Consider the following 19,972-nt stretch of genomic DNA (forward strand, 5'->3'; position numbering starts at 1 on the left):
ATGTTTTGGTGCATAGAAGTGACTTTTGAAGTGCACATTTCTGCACTTTGTTATTAACTAGAGGGTTTTGGGAGTGGGGAGGGGGGTCTTTGTACGACGATGCAAACGGAAACGTCATATTTGGAACAAACGGTTGAGACAGTTTTCACAATCCATCCCACCCCCAGTTACATGACTTAGCCGTACTAAAATGTTCGCAACAACACTTTTTTTTGTCTGTAGGTTTTGTAATGAGGAATGAAGTTAGACATTGCACAGACCATGCATTTTTTTTTTTTTGTCAACTTCATGGACAAAATAATCCATTCATTCAAATAAATCATCCTAGGCGTCACTGATGTTTACATCGCCACATCAAAAATCAAAATGCCTCGTATTATTCACGTAACCGATAAGATTATATTCTATTGGACTTTAACTTGAATTTTTAAAATGTCATTTGATATACAAACAGAAAGAATGGTTGCATGTTTTGACTGGTACTACTGTATCGGTCTGTAGAGCTGTCCTACTGAATCACCAAACTCAACCGACACACACCCACACACACACACCCACACACACACACACACACACACACACACACACACACACACACACACACACACACACACACACACACACACACATACACACACACATGATATACGCACACACCCGCGTAGTCGTAGTCAATCCAGCGGCATGTTTGACTGAATGGAGGTCGGAGAAGTGCGACATTGAATGAGAATAATAGTTCATTATTTGTGTACCCTTTTACTGCATCAAATATTAGATTCTTCATAGTCAAGGATCCAGATAGCTTTCCTTGTCGATTCTCTTTGTAGCACAACTCAGCGAAATGGTCCTCGCAAGCGACCGAATTCCTTGCCAAACGGGAAAGTTTCCTGCACCCAAGTTATGCAGCCACCTTTATGTGGTCATTCCGCAATGATAGCTTTTTCTCAGACCAGAATCCTATGATCGTAGATAACGCCCGCAGCAGCCAATATTGATACAGATTCACCTTTCAACGACGCTACGTCACAGCTCCGCTCCCCCCAGGCCAAAACGGAGCAGGTATGTCTTGGTGTGCGTTAGCAGCCAGAAAGTTACCACAAGCTATGCTGAGCTTGCCTTAACAGCAAAACACATTTGGATGCAATTTATGTTTCCATCGAAAAACCAGAAGTTCCCCTTAACAAGATAACGCACGTCAACTATCTTGGAAATGTTGCAATAGTACATTGTAAATGGTGTTTAAAAAAAAAGGCAATAGAAAACAAATTATGATGTGCGGCGCAAATATTCACATACTCTGCTCCGAGCTACTGGAACATGTGCTCTCGCTTGCGCAGCTGTAAGTCAAATCATTATTTTATGGCCGTACTAGTTGGACTCGTCATGTGTTGCTACACACAGACGCCCAGGTGGGGGGTGAGGATGAACTGATCGTCTCCTCATAATTTAGTGAAAGGAGATGATTGGCTGTACTCACACACATGGTAAAAGTTTCCTTGCGCCGCGAGACTCAGCAAGGCATTTCTTATTTTCCCGTTGTGGAAGGAGAACCTCACAGGAAAGCACATTACCCCCTTCACTGCCAAAGTGCAACCTGAACGGTAGTCTTTTATCAGTTAGTGGTCATTACTCATGAACCTGACAGCTCTTACCTTGTGGGGACTGTGGGTATCAGTCGAAGAAATATGACGGTCTCGACAAGGAGTGTTTACGCTGGAATTTTAAAATGGAGGTCTTTCAAGCCCAACACGATGGATGAGTCATTGCCATGTAGCAATGCTGTGGCCTGCTGGACTCCCACAGGGAGTTGTGTCACCATAATTACAGACCCGTGGAAACAGTTAGGCTTTTGTGTTTTTTTAATCAGTCAAAAACTTGAAAAGTCTGTTTTTGGATTCTCGAGCAAACTCGATTACTTGATTGATTTTGGGATCGGAAGACTTTTTGTATTGCTTTAAATAATTCCAAACATGCATGAGCTACAGGCTTCGAAATAAGCATAATTTAGTCCTTTGGTGGTTGAGCTCTCACAAGCGGCATAAGAATGCACAAACGCATTTGCTCTCTTCCGACGGACACCCGTCCAAAAACAACTTTGTGTCAATGTATTTAAAAAGAAAAAAAATAATTGTTTTTATAGAAATCACAACAACGTGTGGATGATCGAAGACAGTGGGCAGCATTAACCCTTTCATGCACCCTGTAACCTGATAACATGATAAGCTGTCCACTGTAGTAACCGCTGACCCTCAAAGGGTTAATGTTGGTCAAAAAAAGTACATTTTTCATATATGTTATTTGATGAAATCATTTGTGACATGGTGGAATAGTAATTAAATAGCCTCGTAGTTCTGAGGTTCTGGTTTAGAATGTCAGCTCATGTCTTCTTACACGGCATTTTCATGTTCTCCCCGTGTTTGTGTGGATTCTTTCTCTCTCTCGTTCTAAAAAAACATCCAAGTTAGGTTAGTTGTTCAACCGACCAGGCGATTAATCACATCTAAACTCACTTGTTTATGAAAAAGGCATCATGTTTTGCAGAAATCTGTGTTTCATGTAGTCAAGACGCTTCATCTCACATTTTAGTGACCTGGCATGCAAATGTCTGAATCGAGAGGAATGGATCACCTCAGAGGCTTTTGCATCGATGTTGGTGATGGGTCACACCAGGACGCCCCAAAACCACTTTCAGCTCTCCCATACACTACTTTCGTGATCACATCCAAAAAATGAGTAATACACTAGATCACTTTGATGGACACTGGCAGACAGATTACCGCGAAGATTTATTAGCACAGATCTGTCTGAGGTTTGAAAATTCATATGCTGCGATGCCATTTAGTGAGTCTGTTTCATTGCTTGGAGCCAACAATGACATCTCTGCAAATAAAGCGTGACAGTCCAGGTGACGCCGCATGGCAGACGACCTCCATCTCTGAATCTTGAAATTTTGTTTGCAATTAAAACAGCCCCTCTATGTCACGTTGAACTACAGCCACAGGGTGTCCATAGCCCAGTGGATCAATGATGATCTACGGAGAAGAGTGGATCCTACTCTTCACATATCAAACATGCAGGCGGTAAAATTGATCAGCACTCACATTAACACCATAAGCCAACAAATTTCGCAACTGGGGGCCAAAACAATGCATTTGCTCCACCTTGTCATAATGCTGCAATTGAATTATGGGCCATGCAAAGCTGCCAAGTGACTGTCATATTAAAATACTTCTGAGGCACAATGGAAATGTTCAGAGGTGCCAGTGGTGGTAAAGTTAAAGTTTCAGCACGCTCACTCAATTACATTCATTCATTCATTCATTCATTTTCCGATCCGCTTTATCCTCACAAGGGTCGTGGGTTGTGCTGGAGCCTATCCCAGCCGTCTTCGGGCAGTAGGCGGGGGACACCCTGAACCGGTTGCCAGCCAATCGCAGGGCACACAGAGACGAAGAACCATCCGCGCTCACATTCACACCTAGGGACAATTTAGAGTGTTCAATCAGCCTGTCATGCATGTTTTTGGAATGTGGGAGGAAACCGGAGTACCCGGAGAAAATTTCTCAGGCAATTCTCATAGGAACACAGTAAATTCGGTCATTAATCTGCACAGTAAAACACCCACCTGCAATAATGACAGTTAAAATACCGCTACATCGACAGAAAAATGGGATACTGAAAGTGAAATTTTGAATGAATATCAAAGAAGATTGCTGAACGATTTCAAAGCAAGTATCTTTAGGACATAAAGATTTTTTTTCTTTTTTTTTTTGTTACTCTCGTAACCTCCACTCTCGGGTGGAATGTTCTCGCTCCAATCAAACCACAAAAAACACAAGATGAAGGGTGTTCATCTTTACTTGAGCAGGCAAGAGAACCATTTGGAAGAGAGACAAGGGTGAGGGTGGGTGTGCGGAGAAAGAAAAGTGTTTGAGATGTGATTTATCAGTCTTGGACTTCATGGATTCTTTTCACAGTCTATAAACATTACACAGCCTGCTGAGATAGATCATCTGTGCTCAGTCAGCAGAGTTGCATTTCAAAGTGAACGTCTCTCGCATTGGGGCGAGGGTGGGGAGGTGGTGGTGGATGAGCATTGTGCTGATGTTTGCTGATCGTCGGTCTGCGAGACACTGTGACTATTTCCGGATTTCAAGACGGCTACAAATTTGCACCTTTTATGAAGCGGAGTGTACGCGGCATTATCCCAATGTGTACTGCATCACACGACATAGACTTGTGCTACACCTATTGTGCTAGTTGTGCTTTGACAAAGATCAGTGACAGTGTAAAGATATATTTTGGGTACAACAGTGGTCCAAATAAAGAGTCAGAGAGACTGGAGTCAGGCCTGTTGGTTAGTCATGCATACGACGTCGAGCCAGCTTGATGCTTTGCGTGTGCGTATCAGCATGTCCTCCTGCTTCAACCTCTCACAGCAAACCAACAGAAGCTCCATGTTCCCTTACAGCATTTCATCTCAAACTGTAGAACAAACCCCACAAAAGAGGAACAAATGCATTCTTCCTCACAGATTTACTCTCCTGGAGGTCGGTCAACTTGTGTTTGTAGTTCCAATGCTGGTGTCATTTCGTTTTGAGTTTCAGTGCGATTGGCCATCAGCCACAATGATGCAAGGGTTGATACATGCTTTTGCTGTTAGGTAGATTTTGTGAGTCCCAGTCATTTATGTTTCGATGTGCACAGCACGGAACTAAGCTACAGTATTTCCTCGGCAGGGGGCTCTGCTGTCCCACTCAGCAGGGAAAAGGACGAGGAGAGTAGGCAGGAACCTCGCCCAACAGTGTCATTTAAACACACACTGAAAATACTGCTGGGCACAGCTTCATTTGCACCCAATGAAAAAAAAAGGTTTCATAATGCTTGTAGACCAGTGGTGTCCAAAGTACGGGCCGGGGGCCATTTGCATCACGCTATCCATTTGTCAGTTGGGATCTGCCATGCGAATACAACACGTCCTGCCTCTTCACAAACGACTGCTTGCTAGCAACATGCCACTAACACTGGTGTCTACTGTGTTATGTTTTGGTGCATAGAAGTGACTTTTGAAGTGCACATTTCTGCACTTTGTTATTAACTAGAGGGTTTTGGGAGTGGGGAGGGGGGTCTTTGTACGACGATGCAAACGGAAACGTCATATTTGGAACAAACGGTTGAGACAGTTTTCACAATCCATCCCACCCCCAGTTACATGACTTAGCCGTACTAAAATGTTCGCAACAACACTTTTTTTTGTCTGTAGGTTTTGTAATGAGGAATGAAGTTAGACATTGCACAGACCATGCATTTTTTTTTTTTTGTCAACTTCATGGACAAAATAATCCATTCATTCAAATAAATCATCCTAGGCGTCACTGATGTTTACATCGCCACATCAAAAATCAAAATGCCTCGTATTATTCACGTAACCGATAAGATTATATTCTATTGGACTTTAACTTGAATTTTTAAAATGTCATTTGATATACAAACAGAAAGAATGGTTGCATGTTTTGACTGGTACTACTGTATCGGTCTGTAGAGCTGTCCTACTGAATCACCAAACTCAACCGACACACACCCACACAGTGCGACATTGAATGAGAATAATAGTTCATTATTTGTGTACCCTTTTACTGCATCAAATATTAGATTCTTCATAGTCAAGGATCCAGATAGCTTTCCTTGTCGATTCTCTTTGTAGCACAACTCAGCGAAATGGTCCTCGCAAGCGACCGAATTCCTTGCCAAACGGGAAAGTTTCCTGCACCCAAGTTATGCAGCCACCTTTATGTGGTAGAAGTGCGACATTGAATGAGAATAATAGTTCATTATTTGTGTACCCTTTTACTGCATCAAATATTAGATTCTTCATAGTCAAGGATCCAGATAGCTTTCCTTGTCGATTCTCTTTGTAGCACAACTCAGCGAAATGGTCCTCGCAAGCGACCGAATTCCTTGCCAAACGGGAAAGTTTCCTGCACCCAAGTTATGCAGCCACCTTTATGTGGTCATTCCGCAATGATAGCTTTTTCTCAGACCAGAATCCTATGATCGTAGATAACGCCCGCAGCAGCCAATATTGATACAGATTCACCTTTCAACGACGCTACGTCACAGCTCCGCTTCCCGCAGGCCAAAACGGAGCAGGTATGTCTTGTGTGCGTTAGCAGCCAGAAAGTTACCACAAGCTATGCTGAGCTTGCCTTAACAGCAAAACACATTTGGATGCAATTTATGTTTCCATCGAAAAACCAGAAGTTCCCCTTAACAAGATAACGCACGTCAACTATCTTGGAAATGTTGCAATAGTACATTGTAAATGGTGTTTAAAAAAAAAGGCAATAGAAAACAAATTATGATGTGCGGCGCAAATATTCACATACTCTGCTCCGAGCTACTGGAACATGTGCTCTCGCTTGCGCAGCTGTAAGTCAAATCATTATTTTATGGCCGTACTAGTTGGACTCGTCATGTGTTGCTACACACAGACGCCCAGGTGGGGGGTGAGGATGAACTGATCGTCTCCTCATAATTTAGTGAAAGGAGATGATTGGCTGTACTCACACACATGGTAAAAGTTTCCTTGCGCCGCGAGACTCAGCAAGGCATTTCTTATTTTCCCGTTGTGGAAGGAGAACCTCACAGGAAAGCACATTACCCCCTTCACTGCCAAAGTGCAACCTGAACGGTAGTCTTTTATCAGTTAGTGGTCATTACTCATGAACCTGACAGCTCTTACCTTGTGGGGACTGTGGGTATCAGTCGAAGAAATATGACGGTCTCGACAAGGAGTGTTTACGCTGGAATTTTAAAATGGAGGTCTTTCAAGCCCAACACGATGGATGAGTCATTGCCATGTAGCAATGCTGTGGCCTGCTGGACCCCCACAGGGAGTTGTGTCACCATAATTCCAGACCCGTGGAAACAGTTAGGCTTTTGTGTTTTTTTAATCAGTCAAAAACTTGAAAAGTCTGTTTTTGGATTCTCGAGCAAACTCGATTACTTGATTGATTTTGGGATCGGAAGACTTTTTGTATTGCTTTAAATAATTCCAAACATGCATGAGCTACAGGCTTCGAAATAAGCATAATTTAGTCCTTTGGTGGTTGAGCTCTCACAAGCGGCATAAGAATGCACAAACGCATTTGCTCTCTTCCGACGGACACCCGTCCAAAAACAACTTTGTGTCAATGTATTTAAAAAGAAAAAAAATAATTGTTTTTATAGAAATCACAACAACGTGTGGATGATCGAAGACAGTGGGCAGCATTAACCCTTTCATGCACCCTGTAACCTGATAACATGATAAGCTGTCCACTGTAGTAACCGCTGACCCTCAAAGGGTTAATGTTGGTCAAAAAAAGTACATTTTTCATATATGTTATTTGATGAAATCATTTGTGACATGGTGGAATAGTAATTAAATAGCCTCGTAGTTCTGAGGTTCTGGTTTAGAATGTCAGCTCATGTCTTCTTACACGGCATTTTCATGTTCTCCCCGTGTTTGTGTGGATTCTTTCTCTCTCTCGTTCTAAAAAAACATCCAAGTTAGGTTAGTTGTTCAACCGACCAGGCGATTAATCACATCTAAACTCACTTGTTTATGAAAAAGGCATCATGTTTTGCAGAAATCTGTGTTTCATGTAGTCAAGACGCTTCATCTCACATTTTAGTGACCTGGCATGCAAATGTCTGAATCGAGAGGAATGGATCACCTCAGAGGCTTTTGCATCGATGTTGGTGATGGGTCACACCAGGACGCCCCAAAACCACTTTCAGCTCTCCCATACACTACTTTCGTGATCACATCCAAAAAATGAGTAATACACTAGATCACTTTGATGGACACTGGCAGACAGATTACCGCGAAGATTTATTAGCACAGATCTGTCTGAGGTTTGAAAATTCATATGCTGCGATGCCATTTAGTGAGTCTGTTTCATTGCTTGGAGCCAACAATGACATCTCTGCAAATAAAGCGTGACAGTCCAGGTGACGCCGCATGGCAGACGACCTCCATCTCTGAATCTTGAAATTTTGTTTGCAATTAAAACAGCCCCTCTATGTCACGTTGAACTACAGCCACAGGGTGTCCATAGCCCAGTGGATCAATGATGATCTACGGAGAAGAGTGGATCCTACTCTTCACATATCAAACATGCAGGCGGTAAAATTGATCAGCACTCACATTAACACCATAAGCCAACAAATTTCGCAACTGGGGGCCAAAACAATGCATTTGCTCCACCTTGTCATAATGCTGCAATTGAATTATGGGCCATGCAAAGCTGCCAAGTGACTGTCATATTAAAATACTTCTGAGGCACAATGGAAATGTTCAGAGGTGCCAGTGGTGGTAAAGTTAAAGTTTCAGCACGCTCACTCAATTACATTCATTCATTCATTCATTCATTTTCCGATCCGCTTTATCCTCACAAGGGTCGTGGGTTGTGCTGGAGCCTATCCCAGCCGTCTTCGGGCAGTAGGCGGGGGACACCCTGAACCGGTTGCCAGCCAATCGCAGGGCACACAGAGACGAAGAACCATCCGCGCTCACATTCACACCTAGGGACAATTTAGAGTGTTCAATCAGCCTGTCATGCATGTTTTTGGAATGTGGGAGGAAACCGGAGTACCCGGAGAAAATCCACGCGGGCCCGGGGAGAACATGCAAACTCCACACAGGGAGGCCGGAGCTGGAATTGAACCCGGTACCTCTGCTCTGTGAAGTCGACGTGCTAACCATTCGACTACCGCTCAATTACATTTGGGTTTAAATGTACATTTGTGTTGGTAGGTAACGCAACAAGCTCAGACAGTCAAATAAAACACATGCCCAATCTGCTGTGGCAACAGAAAATAATGTTCCATTTTGATTGTTTCGTTTTAGTGAACAATACTATTGCATCATAGTGAGACATTAACTTTCAATAGAATAATTGCTCTCAACCCACGACATTTGTCCACAAAAAGGTAACTTATATTCACTAAATAATAATACATACACAGCATTGTATTGAAATGGAAGATGATATTTTTCAATTTTCAGTATAGCTCTTGGAGTGGATCTCATTAAACTGGGCGCCTCACAGTGCAGAGGTGCAGGGTTCGATTCCGGCTCCTGCTTTCCTTATTTGTCCTGAGTTTGCATGTTCTTCCCGTGCCCGCGTCGGTTTTCTCCGGGTGCTCTGGTTTCCTCCCACAGTCCAAAAACATGCGTGGCCAGTTAATGCAACACTCTAATTTGTCCCTGTGGGTGTGATTGTGAGCGCAAATGGTTGTTCGTCTGAGTGTGGCCTGCGATTGGCTGGCAACCCATTCAGGGTGTCCGAAGACAGCTGGGATAGGCAAAGTGGATAAGAAAATGGACGGATGGTAGTTACTGTTCACATAATATAGCAAGCATTAAAGGACCAGGTGAGGGGTTCTCACAAAACTTTTCAAAATTATTGACAACCTATAAAATAATATATAATAATAAATAATATGTCATTAGCTCTTTATGCCTGCATCCGATGCTCATTTCAGCTTGTTTTCTTTTTTCCTTTCCAAAATTGTAAGCCTTATGGTTTTGATCTTTTCCTATCAATGTTTACGATAAGTGTAAGTCATCATTCCCCAAGTCCCCCACCCTCCTCTCTTCTCCAGAGGGTGCAAATTCCTCATACAAACAACAATGATTGCCATGTCACATCATTACAATATTAAAAAAACACTTGAGATTACAATTTCTCTTTAGTTTGGGACATGTTGCTATACCGTCTTCAACAATGCCATCCTGTGCAGCCTCACATCATGCCAGAATTCCCCACTGCGTCCTTTTCATGTACATCCACAAATATTTAAAAGTGCTTTATCTCCTTTCTGTCTTCTAGGTAAAGACAGCTCAAATCTGACGGATTCTGACTTAACTCCACTCACCGATCATCCAACAATGGACGCCAGCTACCTGGCTGTGAAGGATCAGGGTGTCAACGCGACATCCGATAGGGCGCCAGGTGCTGATTTAGCCAACCCCCATGACAAGGGTGATAGCAGTGAGAGCAACAAGGGCAAGAAGAGGCGCAATCGCACCACCTTCACCAGTTACCAGCTGGAGGAGCTGGAAAAAGTCTTTCAGAAGACGCACTATCCAGATGTTTACGCCCGTGAGCAGTTGGCACTACGGACAGACTTGACTGAAGCGCGTGTACAGGTAACAATAAATCATTGTTTTATCGTTGTCACAGAGAATGTTTGAATAAAATCCATCCATTCATTTTCTAATCTGCTTATCCTCACGCCCATCGCCTATCCCAGCCGTCTTTGGCCGTCGGCAGGGTACACCCTGAACTGGTTGTCAGCCAATCGCGCCGCGCACATACACGACCGCTCACAATCACACCTAGGGACAATTTAAGAGCATTTTATTAACCTGCAATTCATCTTCTTAGAATATGAGCATTAACCAGAGTATCAAGAAGAAACCCACGCAGGCACGGGCAGAACATGCAAACTCCACCCACACAGGATGGCCAGAGCCATAATCGAACCCTGCACCTCTGCACTGTGAGGCAGACGTGCTAACCAGTTGTTTATCGTGCCGCCCTATATATACACATGTATGTTTGAAAGTATTTGTATTTTGTTTCACTTGTGCTTATAAGTTGGCACAAGTGTACATATTCATGACAACAATGCCAAATAACAGTCGGTCTACGCTCCACTTTTAATAATTTTATTATTATTATTATCATTATTATTAACCAAGCGTCGACTTCACAGTGCAGAGGTACCGGGTTCAATTCCAGCTCCGGCCTCCCTGTATGGAGTTTGCATGTTCACCCCGGGCTTGCGTGGGTTTTCTCTGGGTACTCCGGTTTCCTCCCACATTCCAAAAAACATGCAAGGCAGGCTGATTGAACACTCTAAATTGTCCTTAGGTGTGAGTGTGTGCACGGATGCTTGTTCGTCTCTGTGTGCCCTGCGATTGGCCGGCAACCGGTTCAGGGTGTCCCACGCCTACTGCCCGAAGATGGCTGGGATTGGCCCGCAACCCTCGTGAGGATAAAGCGGATCAGAAAATGGATGGATGGATTAACAAAGCTACCATTCATTTTAAAGACACAGATTAAGTATTTGAATAAAAAAAACGTTTGCTTTGCCGGAACCTACTTCCAGATGCAGTCACATTGTAATTCTTTTTGTTCAATGTTTGTGTTTTAGAGAAAACAATCCAACAAACAAACAAAGTACAGTAAAAATATTTACTCTCTGGCACTGTTTGTTATACTGGAGGTAATCCTTGTTGCTGCGTTTTACAGTAACGACAGAAATGTGAATGACCAGTGTCAGAAAAGACAGCAAACGACCGTAGGCAGTCTGATAGACAATGTGCAGGAAAGTAGTGCATAAACAGAAATGTAAGCTACACAACTGCCAAATAAATGTTTGGGCCCGGATAAATAGACGTCTGTGAAAATATAAGGCACTCTCCAGTGAGTTCAGTTTGAATTAATGGTTGGCCTCACGGGCTTCTGTATAGCCGGGATGGAATCAATCCCCGCTAGTGACCCAATCATAATCACTCTGTGGGTGCTTGACGATCACCGAGTTCGCTTTTCATCATTTGAGGCTTCAGATTTCCTGTGACCCTGAACAGGATATGCTGGCGAACGGCTGGATGAATGTTTAGGAAGTTTGACCCTGATCTGCTTTGCTAGTGTTGAAGTGTTGACGTTGTAACGCTTGGTGTAGCCCACCTTCTCATTCTAAACAGTTGCGGTATGATGGATGTTTTGTATTCTTCCCATTCTAGTGCTTTTGAGCAATCAAAATTTGAAGCTCTTCCACACCAGAACATTGTCGTTCAAGTATTAACACTTTCATTTGTCATGTAGACACTTATTGATTACATAGATATTATGATATGCCCTGAACCAGTGGTAACATTGTCCAAATAAATATTGTCTTATAAGCTAAAACAAAATAAATATTCTTCTTGACTTTAGGCTTCCTCCAAAAGGATTTTTGGACACACCGCAGAAATTCACCAGGAATGTATAGTATGTCGACAGACAAATACAGTTGGGAAAATGGCCCAAAAGTGGTAAAGATCTCGTATTTCTGAAAATGGACACATGAAAAATGAGCATACGGTAATTCTCGATGGGATCCGGCTTTGCAAGAACATCAGCTCGTGGGTCCTTCAACATCTGCAGTCCTGCACAGACAACGTCACTCACAGAAAAACGTGAGACATTTATCTGGTAATGTGGGAGTGGGGGAGGCCAGGGGGCCCCGGGGACTGACGGTTTGTGTTGCCTGGGTCTCACATGTTGTGTTTTTGGAGAACACACATTCATCAGCAGCATATGAGGAGATGAGCTCAACTGTGCTGTGTTTTGATGGTGGTCAGCGGCTCGTTCATAAACATCCTTTCCTTGAACGTCAGGTTTGCCCCCCACAAAAAGCCTGAGACTGAAACATCCAGTCACCCTTTGGGCCACTTTGCATACGGTCTGCTGGTGATGCCGTAATGCATTCCAGCACATTTTTGTTCGATTGCACGACTCCTCTGTTGTGTATAAGCGCACATCTGTGTGTGTGCGCGTGTGTGCTGCAGACAACCAAAGTCTTTGGATTCTCTTTATTATTATTATTTTTTTTCATTAACATCTTCTTCGGACAAGAATGTGTCCCCGCTGTGGTCTCCTGGGTAGAGGTGTGAAACAAAAGCCTCGCGCAAGGTAGCTATTGATATTTGACTCTATGTCTGACTTGTGCGAAAACAATTCTTTGCTCCAGCTAATGGAAAAAAAAAACCCCACATATTTGATTTTGGCTACACATTGGCCGCGTGCCCGTGGCATGAGATAAGAGTAAGATCACAACCGATCTTGGAGGAGACGAGAAGCAACAGTGAAACACAGGAAATGTGTGCAGCCGAAGGGTTATAACTCAGCAACGAGGCTCCGAAGGTCGCGTTGAGGCTCACACAATCACAGAGCCGAACGCTTCAGATGCCTCCAGCTTTTACAGCCTTCGGCTCTCCCAGCGGCCCTCTTAAACATTCACGGTAAAAAGATAAAAGGACCGAGAAGCCCCGTCGGCCGCTCTGCGCCCCATTCAGGACATTTCGCATGCAAAAAGACCAGCAGCTCATGAATGGAAAGTCTCAAATGTGAATCGTTTGAAAGTGAAACCTTAAAAAAAAAACAATTGTTAAACCGTCTTTGACAAAAGGGGTTAAATAATCCACATCTCGAAGGAGGCTGACCTGTAACCCTGAACATAAAGGACTTTTAATGAAAGAAGTAGGATCTTGGAAGTTGTTTGTTTTTTCTGTCTCTGGCTTTCAAAGGGCAAAAGTGAGTTCACGTTGGAGTCATATGCAGTGCCGGTACATGGAAGGGCCATGGATCAAAGGTTAGGTGTTCCAACAACATCACGTCTCTCAGATTCTCCATCCTGTCAGTCTAGCGAGCTCAGAGAGCATTAAAAAAAAATCGCATATATTGGAACAAGCCTCACAATTCTGAGATTCTGTTTTGAATTCTCTACACGGTATACTGTGTGGAATTTGGTTGTTCTCCCTTCATTTGCAAGGCAAAGCAGCTTAGTTGTATTGCACATTCCATACACAAGGCAACTCAATGTGTTTCACACAAGCAAAGACGCAACACCTCAAAGCATTTACAGACACAACAGTTGGCAACATTCAGAAGCCACGCAGAGAAAACAAAAGCAACTTTCCAAAATTCCCAAACGAATGTACATTGACAGCATTTAAACACATCAACAGAAAATTTGCAAATACTTCAAGAAAAGAAAATAAATAAAGGTAGGTTTCGAAACTTGGGAATTTCTCCAATGTGAGACAAATAAAGGTTTTCTTATCTTATCTTATTAAAATAAATAATTTTAAAAGTGATTAGAAGACCTTAATCAAAAAGTATGGGGCTCGTTCCTGCCGACTGCTGTCAGGCTATTAAATAGACAGACCTGAAAACCTGGACTCACCCCCACTCACCCATTTTTAATATGCTTATATGTATATTATGTACTTTTGGTTCTTCTACTTCTCCCTTTCATAATTTTGCTGCTATAAATTGGACATTTCTCCATTGGGAGACAAATAAAGGTTTTCTTATCTTATCTTATCTTAAAAAAGCGAGGTTGGATTTCAATGCATTTCCACTTGACACTGACTTCATTCCTGTTGGCAGCTTATTCAATTTGCGTGCAGCATAACCACGAAATGCAACTTCACCATGTTTACAGCTAAAAGCAGCGTCCATCCATCCATTCTCTACCGTTTATCCAGGGTCAGGTGGCAGGGGCAACAGTTTTAGCAGGGAAGCCCAGACTTACCTCTCCCGAGCCACTTCTTCCAACTTTTCCCGGGGGATCCCAAGGTATTCCCGGACCAGCCGGGAGACAGACAATGTCTCTCCGGCATGTTCTGGGTCAGGGGCCTCCTGCTGGTGCAACACTTTGCCAGAGAAGCATGCTGAAGGTATCCCAACCTGATGGCTGAGCCACCTCATCAGGTTCCTCTCAATGTGGAGTCCTTCCCGGATGACTGAGTTTCTCACCCCATTTCTCAGGGAGAGCCCTGACACCCTTAGGGGGAAATTTGTTTTGGCCGCTTGTATCCGGGATTTCTTTCTTTCAGTCTTGAACCACAGCTAGCGGTCGTAGGTAAGGGTTGGAATGTCGATTGATTGGTAAATCAAGAGCTTTGACTTTCCTCTCAGCTCCTTATTTACCATGACAAACTTAAACAGAGTCTGAACCACAGCAGATGCTGCTTTTGATCCACTTGTCGATATTCCGCTCCATCAACCCGTCTCATGAACAAGACCCCAAGATACTTGAACTCCTCCACATGGGACAGATTCTCATTCTCCGACCGGCAGAGGGCACTCCATCTTTTTCCAACTGATGGCCATGTTCTCAGCTTTGGAAGTGCTGATTTTCATCCCAAATTCTTCACACTCTGCTGCGAACTGGCCCAGTGAGAGTTGGAGATCGTGCCTTGAAGAAGCCAACAGTAACACATCATCTGCAAAAAAGCAGAGATACAACATTGGAGTCACCAAACAGGACCTCCTCAGCGCTTTGGCTGTTCCAAGTCATCCTGTCCATAAAAGTTATGAACAGAATGTGTGACAAAGGACAGCCTTCGGGAAGACTAACCCTCGCTGAAAATGTATTGGACTTACTGCCGACAATGCAAACCAAATTCAGACATTGCTAGTACAGGGATCAAACAGCCTGTATCAGGGGGTTTGACACCGCATACTCCCAAAGCACCCCCCACAGAACTCCCTGAAGGACACAGTTGAACGCTTTCTCCAAGTCCACAAAACACATGTAGACTGGTTGGGCGGCAGACTCCCATGCACCCTCAAGGATATATAAATACTTATACATATATAGGATATATATTGTATACATATACAATGGCTGAGGAGTGTCCCCTCCAAATTTAAAAATATGTTTGAAGGTGTTTGCAAATATGTTCGAATGTTTACAAACTCAAACGTGACTCCCAAGAACGTGAAAGACTCACCCTGCCCCGCTCTGCCCTGACATACACACACGTTACAGCTGCAGCACAAACACGGAAACAGGAATTGTATTGGAACAGATAAGCCACTTGTGAAATTTTTAATGTTTTAAAACTTCAATACATGAATGAATGAATGAATGAATGAATGAATGAATGAATGAATGAATGAATGAATGAATGAATAGTCTATGGGGTGCAAATGGGGGCTCGACAGATTTCTGACAGGGCCATAGGACCCCCTAGTACCAGTGTAGCGACATGCATGTTAGGCACCCAGCCAGATGGTCCCTTTAAGAAACATCAGCAGTGACTGCCAGACTTTTCTAGCTACATGGTAGCAAAAAATATCGTTTTTATACATAGTTCATATTCCATTTGTTTAACTGAAATTATTTTTGGTGTCTGGAAAATTGAAGATACAAGAACTCTTACCACATAAAAATGAATCAAAGAGCAGAGTAGCCCTCTTGCTCATGATTTCTGTCGTTTTGTTTGCAGCATCAAAACGTGGAAAATTGAAGATACAAGAACTCTTACCACATGAAAATGAATCAAAGAGCAGAGCTAATGTTTCACTTATGTCCATAAGTGAAACATTAGCTCAATGGCAGAGTAGCCCTCTTATTCATGATTTCTGTCGTTTTGTTTGCAGCATCAAAACTGCTTCACTCGAAGAGCTTGACTTCAGTAGCATGGTCCTCATGTCAATTTTTATTTTGTAATATATACATTTTTGTGACGTTAAAAGACTGAAATAAATGGACTTTTATGCAGTGTTATAATTTTTTTTAGATGCATATATGATGAGTCAATAAAACAAACCTCTCGTAGTCTGATGCATTACTGTGTACCACAAGCACAATAACAGCCATAGATTAATACCACTCCGACAATGTCAGTGAAAAGTGTTAACTTTGTTAGGGCTAAATGTTCCATACACCCATGCCTGATGGACTTAGTTTAAACGGTAAGATTTGGGACTAAAACAGTGCAAACGTACACCTAATGAACCACAACACTGGTCCAAGGTGTCTCGCTCATAGTAATGGTGCTTTAAGGGTGTTGGAAAACTGAAGCCAGCCTCAGCTTCAGATTTCTTTTCAGCTGACATGAGTGACAGCAGAGGCGGGTTATCAATCCTCCAAGCTGCTCTCACACTTCAAAGTGTTCCTGGAACGGTACAGCTCTCCTGCTGGGACCTGTTTGGCATTTCTCTGCTCACTCGCTCTCTCGGGCTGGAACATAAATAAAGCCTCATTGAAAGTCCAGCAACTACTTAAGCTGTCAAGGCCTTTAGCAATTACTGTCACGACGCAGTGTGTGCAACATGCAAATACATTCTTCATAATAACCAACAGATTGAACTGGGAGAATTGGACAGGTTGGGAGGCTCCGCGCGGGGGCATGAATCATCCTGCATTCGGAAAAAAAGGTATAAACTCATCCTGGAACGGTTGAAATGTATCGCTGCAGTCTCGTTACCTTTGAAGGCTGAGTAAGGAAGCACAGAGGAAGACATCTGCCGTGCTTCTGTAATTTATGCGGCGACGGTATCTGAACGCCAGGAAGCTTTAGGCTACAGGAAATTAAAAAGGAAAATGCAAACAAAGCTCTCATCTCACGTTTCAATTTTCCCATTATTGCCTCCTAATCTTAGCGCAGCGTACATGGCGAGAGCTGTGATAGGTGAAACACTAGAAGCTCACACGGGGCCAGCCACTTTGTGCGCTAATGAATCCAGCGGTGGGATTGCTGTCACGCCTTCAGCCGGTGTGATGTCACTCAACACGCTGATGCTTTCATTACACGGCAGTTTGGAGTCCAAACGTCAAATATGATTACAGGAAACATGAGGCACTCAACGCTCGTCACAGTGCAAATAAGCAAAGGTGAACTGAGAGAGATCTGTTTACATTCTGTTGTGTAAGTGAAGGTTGTTTAGAAAACCAGCACACCTGTTTCGCCAGCAATCAGCAAGCTTCTTTTTTTTTTTTTCAATTTCGTTGAAATATTTTCATTAGGCAAGTGCTTGTATGGCACAACTGCTTGGATTCAAGCTTTCATTAAAAAGATATATTTTGTTTTGAACCGTGAAGAGCTTTGCAGTACTCTCAAATGTCAACATCTTGTGTTTACGCTTACCTGAAGAGATGAAGCTTTTTCATACAGGCCTTGTTTTTGTTTTTGTTTTTTTAAACCAGCATCATTCATCCATTGTCAGTACCACTTGGCTTCATTTAGGTCGCCTTATCCCAGCTGACTTTGGCTGAGAGGCAGTGTACACCCTGAAAAGGTCACCTGTCCGTTGCAGGGCAACCAGTCACACACACCCTCACAATTTAGATTCTTCAATGAACCTAGCATGGATGTTTTTGGAGTGTGGGCGGCACACAGGGAAGAATATGCAACCTCCACTCAGGAGGGCCTGAGCTGAGATTAGAACCCTAAACCTCCTAAATGTAAAGCTCATGTGCTGGTAGTCCCCCATCTTGCCCTGTTGCCTCATGAGTATGATATTATTATTATATTACATTTATAATAAGTATGTACATACATGTGCTCTTCTATATTTGTTTTTTTTTTAACTAACATTTTTCTGAGAGCTTATATCTTTGTCCATTTTCCATGCATCCATTTGGTAACTTGCTTATCCTCACGAGGGTTCTCATCGTGCTTGGAGCCTATCCCAGCTGTCTTCGGGCAGTAGGCGGGGGACACCCTGAACCGCTTGCCAGCCAATCGAAGGGCACATATAGACGAACAACCATCTGCAATTACACTCACACCTTGAGACAATTTAGAGTGTTCAATCAGCCTGCCATGCATGTTTTTGGAATTTGGGAGGAAACCAGAGTACCCGGAGAAAACCCACGCAACCCCGGCGAGAACATGCAAAAAGTCTACACAGGAAGGCCGGAGCTGGATTCGATCCCTGCACCTCTGCACTGTGAGGCGGACGTGCTAACCAGTCGGCCCACCATACCGCCCTTTGTCCATTTTAAAGTTCCCAAACATGGTTCCATGTCTTATAAAATGATGCATCTTCAAACAAAGTTAGTGTCTGATTTGGACAAGGAATATTCCGAATGAATCTCTCAAATAACATGCATCCTCTGTTCAGGTATGGTTCCAGAATCGGCGGGCCAAATGGAGAAAGAGGGAACGTTTTGGTCAGATGCAGCAGGTTCGAACACACTTCTCCACAGCTTACGAGCTGCCACTTCTGACACGTCCCGAGAGTTACGCACAGGTAGTGCAACATTTGATGTGTATACAATGATGTTCAGGATAATGGAAGTGTCAAAAACAAACCAAAAAAAAAGGAGTGTAATACAGCCCAAAATCCTTTTACTGGTGGTAATTGTCCTGATAAGAGCGCTATGACGTTCATCTTGTCTTCTTACGGTTAAATTAGGTTTAAGGATTTTTGGGAAAAAAGAAACCTTCAACATCATTTGTCCTGATAACGGTTTGAGGATGTGAACGACATGCTGAGAAAGAATCTTGTCACGTTCTGTTACGCTGGTTTTTATGCGAATTGGACTGTTATGCATGTATAGCCTTTATTGTTGCTTCTTTACTTGTGCTGTTTACTTACTATGACTCACTATTTACTTAAAATGTTTATTATTGACTCACAAAATACAATTAGAAGAATGCGCCATGCAGCAAACTTCCACCCAAAGCACAGCACAAATCTAAAACGAAACCGCAACACAATGCACCCCTCAAATTTGTCATCCCTGTTTCACAAAAAAAAAATTCAATTTATAGTACATTTAGTTGAACAACACCAGTAACATTCCAAAAGAAAAAGGTCTGTCATGCAATTAAGACGAAAGCCACTTGCTGTTGTCAAGAAAATGAAAAACACAGCAAAGCCGATCACATTATTTTCCAGTCTTGTACAAATTTTTACTATGAAGCTTGACTGCAGTGCATTCTGAAGCAAAAAAATGAAGATGGTGATGTTCGTAAATTACAATCGCATTGTCTGCATTTTTTTTTTTTTTACACAAATTAAAATATTTCCTTTAAACGTTTTACTTTCCTGTGAATCACTAAACTAAATACGTTGTTGCATTGTCGCTGTTCCTTCAAATGGATTTGGTACCTGGGCGCTCAGTGTGGTTTACCTGACTTTATGCACCTCTTCATGCCATCTCCATCACGTCGCTATTATAGAAACCATCAATGTGATACAGGAACATAATAACATCCAAAAGTGCCACATACGTCACCTGGAGAAATTCGGAATCAATACTGAACTATTAATATCACAAAAACATTGAACATTGAAATAAAATACATCATTATTACACATTACTATTATTATAATTATTAATATCTAACATGCATGTGTGCAGATCGCAGTAAAGACGTGATTTCCCCGTCAAATTTAGCTATCACGGT

At 42.8% G+C, this 19,972-nt stretch overlaps 1 protein-coding gene across 1 annotated transcript in view; it reads left to right on the forward strand.

The window, feature by feature from the left end:
- The window catches only part of LOC109514467 (homeobox protein aristaless-like 4), a 28,552-nt gene that overhangs the window by 5,791 nt on the left and 2,789 nt on the right, over positions 1-19,972 (forward strand). Inside the window, exons 2-3 of the mRNA XM_019867598.1 lie at positions 9,879-10,198; positions 18,681-18,809. Coding sequence (XP_019723157.1) covers positions 9,879-10,198; positions 18,681-18,809 — 449 coding nt within the window. The remainder of the gene's footprint in view (positions 1-9,878; positions 10,199-18,680; positions 18,810-19,972) is intronic.

Source organism: Hippocampus comes, unplaced genomic scaffold (genome assembly GCF_001891065.2).
Source record: "Hippocampus comes isolate QL1 unplaced genomic scaffold, H_comes_QL1_v1.1 scaffold2, whole genome shotgun sequence".
Taxonomy (NCBI): Eukaryota; Metazoa; Chordata; class Actinopteri; order Syngnathiformes; family Syngnathidae; genus Hippocampus; species Hippocampus comes.